Here is a 16,606-nt window from a genome sequence, read left to right as displayed (position 1 = left end):
CCAGGGGCGGTCCCTCCCCGGCCTCTCCCGCCCGCGGCCCCGCCGTGCCCCGGGCCATGATCGCCGTCTCCATCGTCGCGGAGCCCCCGGCTGCGCGCAGCCCCGACCGGGCGCACACGGTGAGGGACGGGGCTGTGCGGGGCTCGGGTCCCCCTGCCGCGGGGAGGGTGTTTGGCTCCTACAGGGAAGGATGAACGAGGGTGTCTCCTTCTGCCCCGGCAACTGGAGGTCGCCAGTTGACCCCAAGCGTCCCCCACCCCGCCCGGGAGTGCAGGTCCTGCCTTTCCCCAGGGGTCCCTGCCGGTGGGGAGGTGTCCCTGCTCTCGGAGGGTCCCAGCTGCCCGAGGACTGGAGGCCCCGAAGTTCCCACGGGAGCGTCACCCTATGCTCCAGCGGGGGGGATTTGTCTCCTTCTGCTCCAGCCGTCTTCCAGGTGCCCGGGGAGTAGAACTCGCTGCCTGTCCCTAGGGGGGTCCTGCCGGTGGCAGACTGTGTTTGAGAGAGGGTGTCTCTGGTCCCGGGTGTGCGGGATCCTGCCTGCCCCTGTCCCTGCTCGCTGTGGGGATTGAGGTTTCTGCCGCTCCCCAGTGATCTCTCCCTGCCCGGCGGTTACTGCCACCCTAACCCAGGGGCTGGAGGGCTCTGCGTGTGTCATCTCCCCCGTGTCCTGTTCATCCCCTACTACTGCCATCTGTTCCCGGAGTGGGGGGGGTGTCCCTGGCCCTGCCGCTGGAGGACCCCAAATACCCCTGGGAGAGTCCCTGACAGACACAGGGTCTGGCTCCTCACCCAGGGGTTCCAGGCGGAGGTTCCCCACAGGGACCCATTGCCCTTGAAGGAGGGGATGGGGGGGCATGGGCACGGTGAGATTATTTCCCTGGGGGAGGGCCATGGGGGTGGAAGGCTCTGCCTGTCCCTGGAGAGTCCCAGCCGGTGGGAGCACAGATCCTCTACTTTTGGAAGGGGGAGAGGTTCCCTGGAGCTCCCATGGTTGGGGGTTCCCTTCCTTCCTTGGGCTGCCCCACCTGCTCTGGGACTGAAGATCCCCTCGTTTTCCCAGGAGACCCCCCCTGAAATGTCCCAGTCTTAAGGGTTGGAGGTCCCCAAGTATCCTTGGGTCGTCCCCACTCTCCTCCAGGGGTCTCTGCCTGCCCTGGGTCCCTGCCAGGGGCGCCTTCTGCCCTTGAAATCGGGAGCGTGTCCTGCAGCTTTCCTCTTGCCCTAAGGGTCCCGACATCCCGGGGGTGTTTCCACTTGCCCCTGCCTGCCCTGGGGTTCTTGTCACTCCCACGGGGTCCCCACCTGGCCGGGAGGGTATCTCTGACCTTGTGCATCAGGGACTGATGGTCCTCAAGTGTAACTGGGGAACCCCACTTGTCCCAGGGGTAGCCCAGGGGCCACCCTCTGTCCTTGGTATTGGGGTGTTCCTCTATCCTGGGAATCCCTTCTGACCCCATAGGGTTACAGAGTCCCTGTCTATCCCTGGGTGCTCCCATCTGCCCAAGGGGTCTGTGTCCCACATCTGTTCTGGGGGTGAGATGTCCCCAAATGCCCAGGAGTGGCTGTCCCTACCTGCATCCAGAGGATCCCTGCTGAGACTAGAGGAAGGGATAGGCAGTGACCCTCCACCCCTGGAAGGGGTGGTGGGGAAGGGGCATCACTGGCACGGGGTGTTTCCTCTGTTCCCAGGGGATCCTTGTCATATCCCTGTGTACCCAGGATGGGAATGTGTCCTTCCCCCAGGAGTGCAGGAGCCAAGTGCCCCTGAAGCGTCCCTGTCAGAGCACTCTTCACACCTGGAAGGGCAAGAATGCCCCCTGGCCCCAGGGTGTTGTTGGGTCTCTATCTGCCTCTGGGTACGTCCTCTGCTCTGGGCTGGGAGGATGCCTGCTTGCCCTGGAGGGTGTGGAGGTCTTAATGTGCCCACCAGGATGTCCCGACATCCTCCAAGGGCGGGGGGGCGTGCCCAGCAGCCCTTACCTCCTCCCAGGGGTCCCAACTATCCAGGCGAGTGAGGAGGCAGGGGAGAGAGAGGGGCAGATGGGACCATCTCCCCTGAGGAAGAGAGGGCCCTGACTGAGGGCCCTAACTGTCCTCATGGATCCCTTTCTGGCAAGAGGGATACAAAGCCCTTGAAGAGCTGGGGATGGGGGTCCCTGGCCCAGGGGTGCTGGGCAGAGATCCCCACAGGGCTCCTTTCTGAGGTGGGTCCTCTGCCCTTCTACCTTGGCCTGTGGGGTTTGCTGTGTCACTGTGGGATGGAGGTGCCTCAGGGCCCCACCCTTGAAAACAGGTGCTGTCCCTGGCCTGATGTGCCCACGGGGCTGGGGAGTGAAGTTGGGGGAACCCCTGATCTGGGGGTTTCCTCTGGCTATCTGGGGAAAGAAGGGGTTCTCCTGCCTTCCTCAGGAGGGTGGAGATGCATGACTATCCCTAGGTAGGGGGCCTCACCTGCCTTGGGGAAAGATGGGTTGTCTCCCTCTGTCCTGTTGGTTTGAGGTCCCCAGGTGCCCCTTCCTGGTGTCCCTGCACACCCCAGGTTGTTGGGGCTCCCTGCCAGCTCCAGGGTCCCAACTGTCTGGCAGGGTTTGGTGGGGGTTGGGTTGTCACACCTTGCTGTGTTCCCATCAGGAGGGGAGAATTGTGTCCCATCTGCGTTTGGGAGTCCTGCCTGGTCCCATGGTGTCCCCATTGGCCATGGGGGTTTTGGGGGTCTCTGCCTGTCCTAGAGAAATGGGGGTGGAGTGTCCCAAGTGCCCTTCCCAGGTCTGTGAGTTAGTGGCTCCTACCTCCTCTGGGAGGCTGATAAGGATGGTGAGGCTGATGAGTATGATGAGGATGATGAAGATGGTGATAAGGATGGTGGGGGTGCTGAGGCTGGGGCTGGTGAGGATGGTGAAGGTGGTGAGGATTATGAGGACAATGGGAATGGGGAAGATGATGAGGCTGGAGCTGATGAGGGATGGTGAGGATGATGAAGATAGCGAGAGCAACAAGGATGGTGAGGCTGGGGCTGACGAGGAGGACACCTGTTCCCATTGCAGCTGTTCCAGGTGGAGGTGCTGTGTAATGGCCGGCGGCACACAGTGACCAAGCGCTACAGTGAGTTCCAGGCACTGCACAAGCGGGTAAGACCCCCCTAGCTCTGCAGGAAGGGGACATGGGAGGCCTGGCCTGATACCCCTGCACTCTTCCTCAGATCAAGAAGATCTGCAAGGTCCCCGACTTTCCCCCACGCCATGTTCCCAACTGGATGCCCAAAGTGCTGGAGCAGCGCCGGCAGGGCCTGGAGGTCTACCTGCAGGTGAGGAGTGTACGGCAGGTTCAGGGTGGATTTTTTGGGGTGAGAAACACATGGTGGTGGGCTTGAAATGGGTTTTTGGGGTGCTGACCCCCCTGAGGCATTGTAGGGTGTGCTGTGCCACAACAAGGAGCTGCCTCAGGACGTCCTGGACTTCCTGAAGGTGCGGCAGTGCCAGCAGAACCCCAAGGCCAGCAGCCCTCCGTGAGTAGATGACTTCCAGCACCAGGATTATCTTACCTAACACCGGGATTGTTGCCCTGCCCTGTGTTAGGCTCCCTGAGTATATGGGGTTGAGGATGGTGGGGGCAGGCCGAGGGCTGATGTCCTCTCTTCCACAGCAGCACCAGATTCCTGCCCTCCCAGCGCCCCATTGTCAGCTTCTGCTCGGATCCCTACGTGCGGCCACACGGCACTGGTAAGGAGCAGGGCCATGGAACAGGTCTCCAAAACCTCCAAAAGGCTTTTCTGGGCCCCACAGAGATACTTCTTTAATGGGGCCCAGGAGGGAACAAGCTATTACAGCCCCCCATTTCCTTGCAGACTTGCTCCCTAACACCGTCCTCAGAGGGGTCCTGCAGGGCCTCTACCTCCCCCTGAGCTGCGTCCCCAGCAGGAAGCACCCTGAGCCTCTGGAATGACGAGTTCCCAGACACCCACCCAGCACCCAGGGATGCAGTGGTGAGGAAAAGATCCTTGTGGTGAAACAAACTCCTTTCTGCTGAGCTGGAACAGGGAAAGGGTGAGATGACCCAAGGGCACAGGGGGAGAAGGCAAAGGGAAGTTGGGAACTGCTCTCCCACCACCACGCAAAGTGCCTTTTGTTGGCAGAGCAGGAGTTCTGCCTTTCTCCCCTGCTGTTTTGGGCTTGCAGTACAAGCCTCTGGATGCTGAATGGTGCTGGAAATCCTCTCTGCATCCAGGCTTTGGTGCAATAAATCTCCTCAATTTGAGTGGCAAAGTGCTGTGCTGTGGAATTCTGCAAAGCAAACTCAGGGCCAACTGTGGCACTGCTCCCAGCTGGATGAGATGTGGAAGAAGGAAGGTTGAAGGGGGGCTGGAAGGTTGAGGGGTACATCTGGGTGAGGGATGCAGAGTGATCTGCACCCCTCTAACGGCAGGCTAGGCAGCTCTTTAAAAAACACATTGGTCACATTTATTGGTGCGTGTGCTTCTTACAAAAATGATGGAAGAACAGCCTATGCCCCATCCCACTGTCTGGGAGGCAACACGGAGAGGGGCCAGGCTCTAGGACACAGCAGGATGCAGTGGTCCCAGGGTACAGGAAGCGTGGCAGCCCCCATTCCACAGCCCCTCACAGCCCAGCAGGGCCTGGTCCCCTCACTCTTTGGCGATGGCAAACGGCTTCTCCACCTCGATGGTGCCACAGTCGATGATGGTGACATCCTTGAGAGGCTTGTCCCGGCTGTCTGTCTTTGTGTTCTCCACCTTCCGCACCACGTCCTGGGTGGAGCAGAATGTGAGAGTGAGACACAGGGGCAGAGCCAGCTTGGCCAAAGCCTGCCTGGTCCTGTTCTCCCCAGAGCACCAACCCCTTTCCCTCTCTCATTCCTCACCATGCCCTCCAGCACTTTCCCAAACACCACGTGCTTCCCGTCCAGCCACGGCGTCTTCACAGTGGTGATGAAGAACTGGGAGCCGTTGGTGTCCTTGCCGGCGTTGGCCATGCTCACCCAGCCTGGCCCATAATGCTTCAGCTTGAAGTTCTCGTCAGGGAAACGGTCCCCGTAGATGCTTTTTCCTAAAGGTGGGGACAAAAAGGCCATAGTCGAATAGGTCAGTGATGGTGGTGGTAGCTCCAACACAATCTGGGTGGGGGAACAAGCAATTCCAGAGCAGGCCCTAGCACTGATGCTGCAGGGATACATTAGCATGGGCTGCTGCAGGGAGCTGGAAGCGCCCCAGGAGCTGGGCAGGGGCCTCATGCCAAAGGACCAGAGCAAGAGGCTCCCAGCACTCAGCTCTGTTCCACGGCCATGGCTTTGTGAGCTCCATACCCACTTGTTACCACCAAGCTCCAGCTTTACACTGGTCCTAGGACCCTACAGTGGTTGGAATTGTAGCCACTGTCTCAGTCCAAGTCAGTGGCTTGGATTTTCCATGTTACCTCCAGTGCCATCGCCACGGGTGAAGTCTCCTCCCTGGATCATGAAGTCTTTGATCACACGGTGGAACTTGCTGCCTTTGAAACCAAATCCTTTCTGGGGGTGTGGAGGGAGAAGAGGGAGTGAGGTGAAGGGACAGACCAGAGCTCTGTGGCCCCAGTGCTGCCCCAGGGCCCCAAGCAGGACCCGAGCTGAGGCAGGTGAGGCCCAGGGCCCCTCACCTCTCCGGTGGCCAAGGCCATGAAGTTCTCCACCGTCTTGGGCACTGTTTTGCCAAAGAGTCCGATGACAACACGGCCCACATCCTCCTCACCAATCCGCAGGTCGAAGAAGACCTTGGAGGAGGGGTAGAGAGAGGTTGGGAGGGAATCAGGGGATCCAGACTCACCTTGCTAGACCAACCCACCCCCCAAACTCCAACTCACCAACTCCAACCAGGCCCAAAACCTCACTAGGTGAGGTTGGTGCCCATTTTCCTGCCTGCATCTCCCGTAGCAGCCTAACCCCTCACCCCAGCTCGCTGCCCCCGAAGCCAGGCCTTCAGCCCAGACCCCCCCGTCAGCCTCCCCAGGGCTGGGCCAAGCTGTCCCCAGGCCTCCTCCCCACTTCCAGGGCCCCCGACCCCCCCGGGCTGGACCCTCCCTTCCTCACGGCCTTATCCCACCCTCCCCGTCTGGGCCCCCTCCAGCCCAGCCCCCTCCAGCCCAGCCAGGGCCCCTCACCCCAATTCCCCTTCCCCAGCTCTCCCCCGCCCCATGCGGGCTCCCCCCACACGGACTCTTTCCCAGTCCCCCCCCCCGCCGGCCCCGCCTCGGTCCCCCCCGACCTTGGCGGTGACCTTGGGTCCCTTCTTGCGCTCGTCGGCGCGGGAGGCTGCGGGCAGCAGGAGCAGGAGGGCCGCGCCCAGCGCCGCCGCCGCCACCAACACCTTCATCCTGCGCCGCTCGCAGCCCGGCCACAGCGCCCGCCGCGCCGCCGGCATCCGGCCACGCCCGCCGCGCACCCCCGCCCGCGCCGCGTCTTGGTACCGCCCGCGCCGCGCGCCGGCTCGCTCCGCCCGTCTGGGCGCGACCAACCGCGGTCACGGGGGGGGGAAAGCAGCACCTTCCGGCAAGGCCGGGCGCAGGCGTGTGCCACGTTGCCCCTCGCGGGGCGGCCACGGCGCTGCCAATCCAAGCGCAGGCCGCGCTGATTGAGCGCTGAGGGAGAGGGGCGGGCAACGAGGGACGCGGCCGGAGGGCGGGGGCTGAGGCACGCCGGGGTTGTTGTTGTGGCGTGTCGCTGGTATTGTGCTTTGTGCTGCGGGCCCGTGCACGTGCGCTGCAGCAGCCGCGGCCCCCGGGGCAGGGGACATGGAGCGCCCGAAGCCGGTGACCGCTCGCAGGACAGGCCGAGCCCCCGGCGAACTGAATGGTTGCGGGTCAATGTGTGAGCAGCCGCGTTGAAGAAATGCCACCCGAGAGCCAAACCACCTTTGAGAACAGCTGGCACTTCACCCACTCAGACACCTGCACCTGAACCGAAATGTTCCCACGCTCGGAACCTGCTCCACACTATGATTTCCCGTGTGACATTTCCTCCGCTAATTCCCAGTCTTAAATGAACCATTTTGAGCATGAGCTTTCATTTCCCCAAAAATTTGGGGGCACGTGGGGACCTCAAAGGTTCCCTCTCTAACCCTTGGAACCCACATCTCCACCTCTGAGATTTATCTTTTTGGGGATTGACACTGACCCAGGCTGGATGAAAACCTAATTCCCACATGTTCTAATATCTCCCTGATCTGCAATCACAGACCGAGCTGGGTTCAAAGGGACCTTACAAGTCTAACCCCTGCCATGGGCAATGACACCTTCAGTGATGGTGCTTAGCTGAACATAGACATCTGCAACACCACAGAAAACCCTGTGTGCTTCCAGCCTAGCCTCTCCTGGTATTTAAGAGGAATTGTGGCTTCTCTCACTCCTTCCTTCAGTTTTTATCCCACAGCTTTGCCAGGAAGACAGGTCCCAGTACCCCTCTCCTTACGGTCCCTTCTCATGGGCTGCCTCAGGACAAGGTATCCTGCATTCCAGGATGGCTGAAGAGGCAATATGTTCAGGGAGAAGGGAAATCAGTGCCACCGTGCCTTGGCTGAACTCTGTAGGGCTGAACTGCCCATGGCTGTAAAGCACAAAGTGTTGAGAAGGTCCCACCCACGGCTGTCCCCTCCAAGGGGAGCACAGGGTGACACAAGTGTCCAGTAGAGCCAAAGGAAGACAAAACACAAGTGCCACAGTCAGGCTGAGGTAATAAATACTTCTATTAATGGAGAACAATGCAGCAGTGCAATGTTTTATTGAAAAAAAAAAAAATCATCTCACTTGATACCTCAAAAGACTGCATCGCAACATTGGTGGGCCAAGAGCCGCATCAGAGGCACCTGCACCGGGAGCCCCCAAGAGCCCTCCCCTTGCCTGGGGTCTCCTGGCTGCCGACCGCTCCCAGCAAGGAGAGGAGGGATTGCTCAGGTTAATGCCCTACATCCTACCACAGCATGGCTGGCTCAGTCTGGCTGCACCTCCTTGTCACCTCACAGCTCCCTGGGGACAGCGGTTCCCTCAAGCACAGGACTTGCTGATAACCTGCTTTATTGAATTTTTTAAAAAAATGTTTGTTAAAAAGCCACCCCACATCTTTGCCCTTTTTTTTTTTTTTTTTAAGAGTCCACCGTACGATTATAGTGCAAGAGGGCTTGGTACAAGTGAGCATTACCAGCATGCCGTGGGGGGACAATCCTCCCCTACAAACACATCATTGTAGGATTAAAAGAACACCGTATCTCCAGAGAGAAGCTGTAGTGGGTCACCATGAAACAGCTTTCAAAGCAACCCACTTAAAAACAAGGTCAGGAAAGTTTCTAAACGATCAAATACATTCACTTAAAAAAAAACCCAAACAAAAAACAAACCTCAAAAAAAACAACGGAACAAAAGAAACCAAAAACATTTAGAAATAAAACCTGTTGAGATGGCCCCTTCCCCCCCCCACCCTCCCTCTCCCTGCAAACACTTACATATGCTGCAACTACAAGCTGCTCCTTGAGTAGAGGCAGCGAGGAATGACCAAACACGGCAGGAGATGCAGAAGGAATTGAGTTCTGGTGACAGGCACTTAGTGGGGCTTGGGAGGGCAGCAACAGAAGCGTCTCAGGGCCCAGCTCCAGCAGCCAAGGCGGCTCCCCGGGGAGCGCCTGTGCCCCTGGACCCCCCTCCCAAGATGCCAAACCATGGTTTCCTACAGCAGAGAGGAATACCTGTGCCAGAGACGCAGCTTCTGGGAGCCACTGGCAGCAGAGGAGTTTGGAAAAAACGGAAAGGTGGTATGTGCCCATGGCTGTGTCCTCCCTGTGGCAGGAGGGGACGGGGCCGCACGCCTGTCATGTGCCTGTGGGAGGTGGGAGGTGACCTTCCTGCCCTCCTCTTGTCCCGGCCCAAGGCCCGGCTGCAGGAAAGCGCTTTGCTGAGGGGGAAGGACGTGCATGCCTGAGCCACGGGCTCTGCACCTCCATCGTGCTCATTGGGATAAGGCATGGAGAGAAGGCAGCAGAGAGTGGAGAAGAGATGCCCTGCAGGGATCCCAGCCAGCAGGGAGGCTTTTCTACCCTGGGACCACACCAGTGTCTGCCTGACTCAGGAATGCATGAAGAGCAAGCCCAGAGCTCACTGCCCAGGCTGATCTTCTGCCCCTCTAAGCCTGCTCCTACCCAGCCAGGGAAACTGAACCCCCTGGCAATGTTGCTCTGTGAACTCCAACCTACACAGATTAGCAACAAATCGAATAAACGATTGTTTATAGTCTCTCTTTTTCCTCCCTTCATGCTCTCCAGGATTTTGGGGTAAGCCAGGCCCAAGTTTATGACAAGTGAACCATTCCAGCCTGATCTGGTGTCACACATGGAAAGACAAAGTTGAACAAATTTACTTATAATCTCCCCAAAGCTGCTCAAGTTCTCTCATAGCCTTGCTACCTCTTCAGTAACCACTGGCAGCCTCATCTCCTCCAATTTGGGAAATGCTGAAGTTGGATGCAAGATTTTACTGTTTTTCTGGGTGTGCAAAGCACCCCAAGCCCTTTCCTTGATACTGGTTTTGCTCAAAGTGGTGCAGGAGAACCGTGGCTGCTCTGGGGGTGGGATGGTGTGGGCGGACTTGCACCTGCTCCATGCTCACAGAGAGGATGTGAAGGCGATTCCAGTCAAACCTATCTGACCATCGGGAGATGGGATCAGTGTTAAGGCATGAAGTATCCTTTCCCCTGCTGGGGATGCTTTGCTCCCACTAATATGTTCTTGCAGAAGGTTCCCAACCACCCCAAGGAGGGATTTAGGAAGGCTGCCTGGCCACCCACACCAAGAAATGCCCACGCTTCAGGAAATGGCTGTTTCTCAGGAACCTCAATCCTGATCTACCTTTTAAACCAGCACAAATTTCTCCAGCTTGGCAAAGTCCATGCTGCTCCCTCCAGCCTGCGCTGGGCATCAGCCTTGTGTCCCCCCGCCAGCTGGGTCAGGCATGGTGTAGGAAACCATGGAAAGGACATTCACTGGCAGCTAGGAAGGGTGATTGGAAATTCAAGTATGCTTTCCTCAGCGCGCGGCCCAAGGTGGGCGTCAGGAGCCCCAGACTGGCACGAGGGTTGTGGACATCCCCACTCAAGGGCATTTCCGTGCACCCCACCATCCTCCTCGCTGGATGTCTGCCTGTACTGGCATGGCCATGCAGAGATCCACAGATACAATGTGCATCTGTAAATGCTAAAAATAATAAAAAGTGCAACGACGTCAGCTTCTTTAAAACAATCCACACTGCTCTGTTACTGTCAGAGGAGGGAGGTGTCAAGGGAGCCAGAAAAAAACCCCTAACTGGAACAGTAGATTGCAAATTTCTCACAGCTTGCACATTACAGTGTAACTGTTCCCAAGGAGCCACAGAGAGAACCTGTCTCTTCCTGCTGCAGCAGTCAGGCCCTTCTCCTACCCGCATCCTCCTGCCCTCTCCGCAGCCAATTGAGTCTATGGAATTTCTTCACTTAATTAAGGAGGGAGGACAGAGGAACAGAGTGCAGGGGAGGGAGGGGAGGAAAGTGAGCAGGAACTAAGCACAGTCCTCAGGTTTGCATCAACGCGATGCCTTCGCCGTAAACAACAGGAAGGTGGGTCAGCCAGCCAGCCCCCCTCCCAGGGCGACCAAGACCTGAGCCAGCCACAGTCCTGGTCCCAAAAGGAGCTTCAGGCTTGGAGTGAATGAGGGAGACCATTCAGCAGATCTACCCCAGAGTGGTTTGTTTTGGAACGTTTTCTTCTCTTTTTGGTTTAAAATGTCACTTGGATTTTTTTTTTGTTTGTTTTCGTTTTTCTCTCTTCCTCCTATGCCTCCTCCTCCTCCCTCCTAAAGAGAAGCCCCTTCCAGTGAGACAGGGCAGGAGCTGCAGGCGTGGTGGTTCCTGCAAGGCCCAGGAGGCACCGGTCACTTGTGACGCTGAGCCGTCTTCTTCCGTTTCCTCTTAAAGAAGCAGCAGCACCTAGGGCACAAAGGACAAGGAGGGACAGTCAGCCCCTTGCCTGGCAGCCTGTGATGTCCCCGTGATGTGTCCGTAATGTCCCCATGATGTCCCCACCATTGCCCCACTTGTTCTCATGCAACAGCATCTCTGCCTGCCTGGCCGGGCCCCACCACACTGCAGGGATGGGGGGCAGGTGCTGGTGACACCACCAGCCCGGGCTGGGAGACCAGACACAGTTATGTGCAGTGTCCCACTGCCAGGCCCCAGAGAGCCGGCCGTGCTTCTCCCTCTCGGCAGGGCTTCTCCCTCCCGGGCTGGAACACAAGGAGCCATCTGGGAAAGCAGTAAAACACAAACCCAGGTGCTCCACTCCCTCTGTCCCACCCCAGAGGAAGTGGACTGGGATGGTGAGCTCTGGCTGCTTTTCCCAGCCACGAGACACATGGTTTTCACACTGTTCACTAAAAAAAAACAAGTTCCAAAGAGACCTCAGCTCAGGGACCAGGTTTCTTTACTGAACCTTTCACGATAACCAGAGCTTGCACCTTGGATCGATCACTCAGTATCAGGATGCAGAACCCCTTCTTCTTCCCCCATCTGATGTGAGGGTGGTGCACAGGATCAGGGGAAGCAAGGATGGAGAGTGGAGGCTGAGGTGGGGGAAGCAACGCCCAACACAGCTAAACCGTGAGGAGCGGTGGGATACACTGGGAGTAGTCATCCAGATCCTATACTCCTCCTGGCTTCCTACAGGATTACTTGGCATTGAATTACCCTCAGCCCACTGTCAGGAATGCTCTGCACATCTGTGTGAGTTTTCCCAAGCTATGTGTCTTTCTCCATCTGCTGGGACAGCCGTCCCCTGAGAAGCCCGGGTGATGCTGGAAGACTGCTCTTTCAGGCTGCTGGAAGGGATGCCTGGATAAGCGACCAGAGTAGACCACTGAGTCTTAGAAAATCCTGAGTTGGAAGAGACCCACAAGGATCATCGAGTCCAACTCCGAGCTCTGCACAGGACACCCCAAGAATCTAACCATGTGCCTGAAAGTGTTGTTCAAGTGCTCCCTGAGCTCTGGCAGGCAAACATGAGGATGCAAAGACCATTTTTTCCTATAACCATCTGTTGCAGGTTAAAAACATTCCAAACCACTCTAACATCTTCTCCAAACTATTTTTCACTGTAATGTCAGCTTTACACACCTATCCTCTCATAGCTGGAGGAACTCTCACCCAGATGCTTGTCCCTGGGTGCACAAGCCTTACTCTGGGGTGCAAAAGCGATGGGTGAGCACAATCTGCTGTGAGCTGAGCCTGCCAGCACAGATCGACTACTTGGCAGAACAATCAACTCTCCCTGTGACATGGAGAGCTCCCAGGAGGAGGGACCCCTCCCACTGCACAGACTGATGTCCATGGTTTGTCTCTAGGCTCCTGATCAGGCCCAGTTTGGTGGTGGTGAGGAGAAATGCAAAGCCCTTGTCCTTGCAGGTCAAGTGATGCCTCCATTGCTGCCCATCCATCCTGAGGTGTTTGTCTGGCACCTCAGCACCCCCTCCCAGGCTGGAACCCCTGCCCCAGGACTGCTCTGGCATTCTGTTGTCCCGTGCCATCTTGCCCCCATCTCCTGCTTTAGCCTGTTGCAGTATTTCTCTCCCACAGTAGCCACCTTCCTTCATGGCTTCTGCCATGGTGAGCAAGGGAGACGTCACAGGGAGAGGATGGAGGATGCATGAGTGATGGTTTTGCATGCAGCAGGTAAGGGAAGAAGGGGCTGAGCAGCACTCAGCTCCTTGGGCACTGAATAAAAGGAGCTGACTGACTCCTTGTAACTGTCTTTTTAGGCTCTTACTCAGAGGTCCAGGGAAGGGTTCAGGAAAGGAAGTCCTGGCAGTTCAGACAGGCAAAGGCAAAACACCAAAATAAAAGGATAAGGCAGGCTGACAGTTACAGAATGTGATCTCTCTGCATGCAGATGATGCCCAAGAAAACAGCCCCAGACTACGACATACAGAGAAGCCAGAGGTGCCAGAGATATTGGAGGCGATGCCTATGGAGAGCAGGGCAGAGTCAGTCTCCCATCCAACAAGGACACTCCTCGCCACACATGGGCTTGGTCCCCTCACTCTATGGCAATTTCCAATCATCAGCCTACCCTGGAACCTACAAACTCATCTGAGTGTCTGCTTGGTCTTTTACTTACTGGGTAGGTGGTTTCCCCAAGAGGCACCTCCTGGGACAACCTGAGACTAGGACACTACAGCTGCAGCTTCAAAACCCTGATAAAGCCCCAAGGTGGGCTTGGACCAGTACTAATCCCAACCTTTCCACCCCTTCTTTCCTGGAGAAGCCCATTCACCTACACCTCAGCTGGCTGGAAAGGAGCCACCTCCCACCTACCCTCTCTGAGTAGGGGCTCTGTCACTAATGAGAACTCCCTGGCCTTGACCTTCCACCCTCTCTGGCCTATGCTTCTCCAAGATGAGACCTTCCAAGGAAGCATCTCTCCTCAACAGTTAGTGCAGGGTTTTTCCTTTGTAACCATCTGCGTGAGGAATTCCCGCAAGAGGCTCAGCCAGCCTAGGCCCGACTCTGCCCAACTCCATCAGGCATCATCTGCTTGCGGACGTAGACGTTTGGGGGAGATGGAAAGCCAAATAGGAAAGGATTAAAATCTGATTTTGCATCCATTCGTTCAGAGATCAGCCGAATCCCTCAGCCTAGTGTGGCCGGTCACACACAGCCCATGCCCTCCCCGATAGTGCAAATGGTCCTAAAATCAAAACAGCTCTGGGTTGGCTTTGACTTTGTGCCTTTTTAGTGTTTGGTGGGTTTGGTTTTGCCAACCCCAGTCTAGTCTGGTCCGCTCCCCCTTGCATGTGGACTGGAGAGAGGGACTCACCACAAGTTGAGCATTTTCAGGCAGCTACAGAGAGTATAGAGAAAAAACACAGAAAGGAAGAAAGAGCGATTAGTTCACAGAGGTGGGATGGAAGCGAGTCACTGCAGCCATGCAAACATGCAGTGCAGAGCGGCAGACACACACCAGGCCTGCCCGCCGCCCGCCCCAGCACTCACACCACTCTGTCCTTGCCACCTCTTCCATGGCAGCAAGGCCTCTGACAAACACCCATTTTCCACGGAGGCACCAGACCCCTCAGGTTCTTATCTGGAGCTGGGATCAGAAAGGGACTCTGGGTCACCATCAGCTCTTGTCCCCTGCAGCTCCAGCAGCAGAAGGGCCTGATGATGGATTTACACCTGAGACCTGCCCTCCAGCAACACCCACTGCCAGAATCCAGAGCTTTTCTCCAGCACACTCCCAAGCAGAAGCATTGGCACGGCTCTGCCCGTGGAGTGCCAGGGAAAGCCCATCCCACTACTGCACATCATCTCAAAACACAGAGCCCAGCTCCAGCTGCAGCTCCTGCCAGGTCTCTCTGGCACCCTCTTCTGCAGAGCAGAATCCCAAAGTCCTTTGCCCTTCTTGTGTGCCTGAGGGGATTTGTGATCAGAGATTTAAGGACAAAGTCCTCCCTGTGGCAAGCAGAATGAAGCAATCTATGCTGAGGAATTACAAGAGACTCCAACTCTGTCAGTGCAAACCAGCTTATGCTCTGCTTCCCAGCACCTCCAAAACCAGCTCCATGTGCTGTAGGACAGGGCCTGGGTGGCACAGCTCCTTCCTACCTGGCTTGATGTCTCCCCTATACACAGAGTGGGGGCTGGACCTGGCCTTGCTGCACAAACACAGGATGGAGATGTTCCTGGTTCTTCCTTACATTGGGTTGTTGGATCAGAACTGTTGAGGGTGACAATTTGCCCCATCCTAGGAGCCACATGTCTGGGGGGACCCCCTTCAGAGCCCATGATACCAAACTGGTAGTCTCTGTCAGACACACAACCCATATCTAAGAGGTATGTTGCCCATTCTGGGAGTTGTTCTTCAAGATCTTCCCTACCCTTCCAGCTTGATGAGGAGCCTGCACCAAATCTGAGGCTTGTTGGGCTGGGAGGAGAAGGTGTGTCTGTGGCTGCTGGGATCAAGGCCAGGCCACCTACCAGTGAGCAAGATCCCACACACGTGCAATCCCCAAGGGATTGGGGAATAGAGAAAAGAATACCTTCAGGACAACCAGCACAGATGACATACCTAGGGACCTTTTCCATCCATACACCCTTCCTTGCACCTGCCACTTTTTCTCTTCATACAGAAGTGCTCGCGAAGATTGAGGCAAACAATGGGGGACAAGTGGCACCATATCACCCAGTGAAATAATAACCAGGCAGCTGGGCCACATCCCAGAACTGACCAGTTCAAAGGCAGCCCTGGGCCAATTGGCCCCTCGCTAGGGGAGCGCCAGAACTCTGTGGTGACTCTGCAGTGACAGGTTCTGGTTTCATTCAGAGGCAGTGAGAAGGTGCAAAAGGTGACGTGATGGTGCCAGATGCAGGACAGGAGTCAAAATGGTCAAAAGCAGCACCTCTGACAGCAGTTCTCACATCTGACCACAAGCTACAGGAGAGGTCAGCTTAGAGGGAGCACTTTCATCTCCACAAGTTGCTTCTAATATTCTCACTCAAGTTTCTCAGGGCTGGACCTAGAGAACCCCTAGGGAGAGCTACCCATCCCTGCAAGACTTACTTCCAGGCTGCTCTGGATACCTGGGACCCACCTCTCACAGCCAGAAATGAAGCGACAGCTCAGACCAATGATCTCTTTGCTGAGCTGTGCTCAAGCTACTCCTACGCTCACGAGAGCACAGCGTGTTCTCCCTCTGCAATGGGGGATGCTCACCGGGATTCCTGAGATCAGCTCCTGGTATTTTGGTATCTGTGTTACTGAAATGTATATCTGGCAATGCATGCTCTGAGTAAGAGTTATGTTCTCCAGGCATGACAAGTGTCAAAGAGAAGCAGCAGCAGCAGCAGCAGCACTGAAGGCACCATGCACAAAAGCAGCAATATGCAAGGAAAAGGGCATGGGACACGAGCATTGAGGACTTTGACAAGAAAAATGTCCCCACTCGCTTCCAAGGAGAAGGATAATGACCAACCAGTGGAAAGCCTGTTATAAAGCAAACGTACTTAGCTTCCTCCACCACCTCCACCTCCGCCTGCGCTGTGATGGGTGCGTTGGAGTGTGCTCCTGTTGGGTCATCCACGTTCAGCTCCCCGTTGGTTGAGCTCACCACCTGCAACACAAAGGAACACCCCATTCGTGAGGCTCCCTGGCAAAGGCTGCTGAGGGAATGGGAAATCTGATGAATAACCATTTACTCCTGTCTCTTGGCACCTTCTCAGGAGGCTGCCAAGTTTTGTGGCTGCCTTGGAGTCTCCAGGCTGGAGCAGCCAAAGCAGAGCAGCAGGCAGGGATGTGTGTGTGTGTGTGTGTGTCTGTGTCTATGTGTGTGTGCGCTCCCTAACTCACACACCTGTTCCCAGCACATAAGGCCCCTCTGTGAGCACTGACTGCCAGCCCTATCCACATCCATGAGCTGTATGATGCTGATTGTTTTCTCCTGACATTTTTACAGGTGAGCAGCTGAGTCCTGCTGCCTGACAGTACCATGGGGAGAAGCCTCAATCCTTAAGTTTCGTTCCTTAAACAACCAATTTTGCCAATTATGTCCTCCCC

The 16,606-nt window shown here is 56.5% G+C and overlaps 3 protein-coding genes across 8 annotated transcripts in view; 1 reads left to right on the top strand and 2 right to left on the bottom strand.

The window, feature by feature from the left end:
* The first annotated feature begins 44 nt into the window (after positions 1-44).
* Positions 45-4,253, top strand: SNX22 (sorting nexin 22). 2 transcript variants are annotated; one of them, XM_033070594.1, is made up of 6 exons: positions 45-119; positions 3,045-3,128; positions 3,200-3,304; positions 3,411-3,505; positions 3,646-3,719; positions 3,845-4,253. In XM_033070594.1, the coding sequence occupies exons 1-6, from the start codon at positions 57-59 to the stop codon at positions 3,940-3,942; spliced, it is 519 nt and encodes a 172-aa protein (XP_032926485.1). In that variant the 5' UTR covers positions 45-56; the 3' UTR covers positions 3,943-4,253. The 2 variants fall into 2 exon arrangements, with proteins under 2 accessions (XP_032926485.1, XP_032926484.1); XM_033070593.1 differs by having other exon boundaries at positions 3,643-3,719.
* A 181-nt stretch (positions 4,254-4,434) lies between these two features.
* On the bottom strand, positions 4,435-6,502 carry PPIB (peptidylprolyl isomerase B). Its single transcript, XM_033070592.2, has 5 exons — positions 6,254-6,502; positions 5,649-5,762; positions 5,430-5,523; positions 4,879-5,063; positions 4,435-4,765 (listed from the first exon to the last, which is right to left on the bottom strand). Exons 1-5 carry the CDS (start codon positions 6,407-6,409, stop codon positions 4,643-4,645), a joined length of 672 nt encoding a protein of 223 aa, XP_032926483.1. The 5' UTR covers positions 6,410-6,502; the 3' UTR covers positions 4,435-4,642.
* Positions 6,503-7,711: 1,209 nt separating this feature from the next.
* Positions 7,712-16,606, bottom strand: part of CSNK1G1 (casein kinase 1 gamma 1) — a 108,491-nt gene continuing 99,596 nt past the window's right edge. For 4 of the 5 annotated variants that reach the window (XM_033070641.2, XM_033070643.2, XM_033070642.2 and 1 more), the window contains exons 13-15: positions 16,057-16,163; positions 13,871-13,894; positions 7,712-10,989 (exon numbers count right to left, since the gene is read on the bottom strand). In XM_033070641.2, coding sequence (XP_032926532.1) covers positions 10,935-10,989; positions 13,871-13,894; positions 16,057-16,163 — 186 coding nt within the window. In that variant the 3' untranslated portion in view covers positions 7,712-10,934. The remainder of the gene's footprint in view (positions 10,990-13,870; positions 13,895-16,056; positions 16,164-16,606) is intronic. The other variant, XM_033070645.2, reaches the window with a different exon arrangement.

Source organism: Catharus ustulatus, chromosome 12 (assembly GCF_009819885.2).
Source record: "Catharus ustulatus isolate bCatUst1 chromosome 12, bCatUst1.pri.v2, whole genome shotgun sequence".
NCBI lineage: Eukaryota > Metazoa > Chordata > Aves > Passeriformes > Turdidae > Catharus > Catharus ustulatus.
The sequence above is the reverse complement of the archived record's forward strand: the minus strand, read 5'-3'. Positions and strand labels throughout refer to the sequence as shown.

Bases quoted from the DNA above. Each gene is read 5' to 3' on its own strand.
- SNX22 (XM_033070593.1), top strand. From the start codon at position 57: ATGATCGCCGTCTCCATCGTCGCGGAGCCCCCGGCTGCGCGCAGCCCC. The intron at 3,506-3,642 runs GTGAGTAGATGA...TCTCTTCCACAG, and splicing joins CCCAAGGCCAGCAGCCCTCC to CAGCACCAGATTCCTGCCCT. The intron at 3,720-3,844 runs GTAAGGAGCAGG...ATTTCCTTGCAG, and splicing joins CGTGCGGCCACACGGCACTG to ACTTGCTCCCTAACACCGTC.
- PPIB (XM_033070592.2), bottom strand. From the start codon at position 6,409: ATGCCGGCGGCGCGGCGGGCGCTGTGGCCGGGCTGCGAGCGGCGCAGG. The intron at 5,064-5,429 runs GTAACATGGAAA...CCCCACCTTTAG, and splicing joins CCGTGGCGATGGCACTGGAG to GAAAAAGCATCTACGGGGAC. The intron at 4,766-4,878 runs GTGAGGAATGAG...TGCTCCACCCAG, and splicing joins GGAAAGTGCTGGAGGGCATG to GACGTGGTGCGGAAGGTGGA.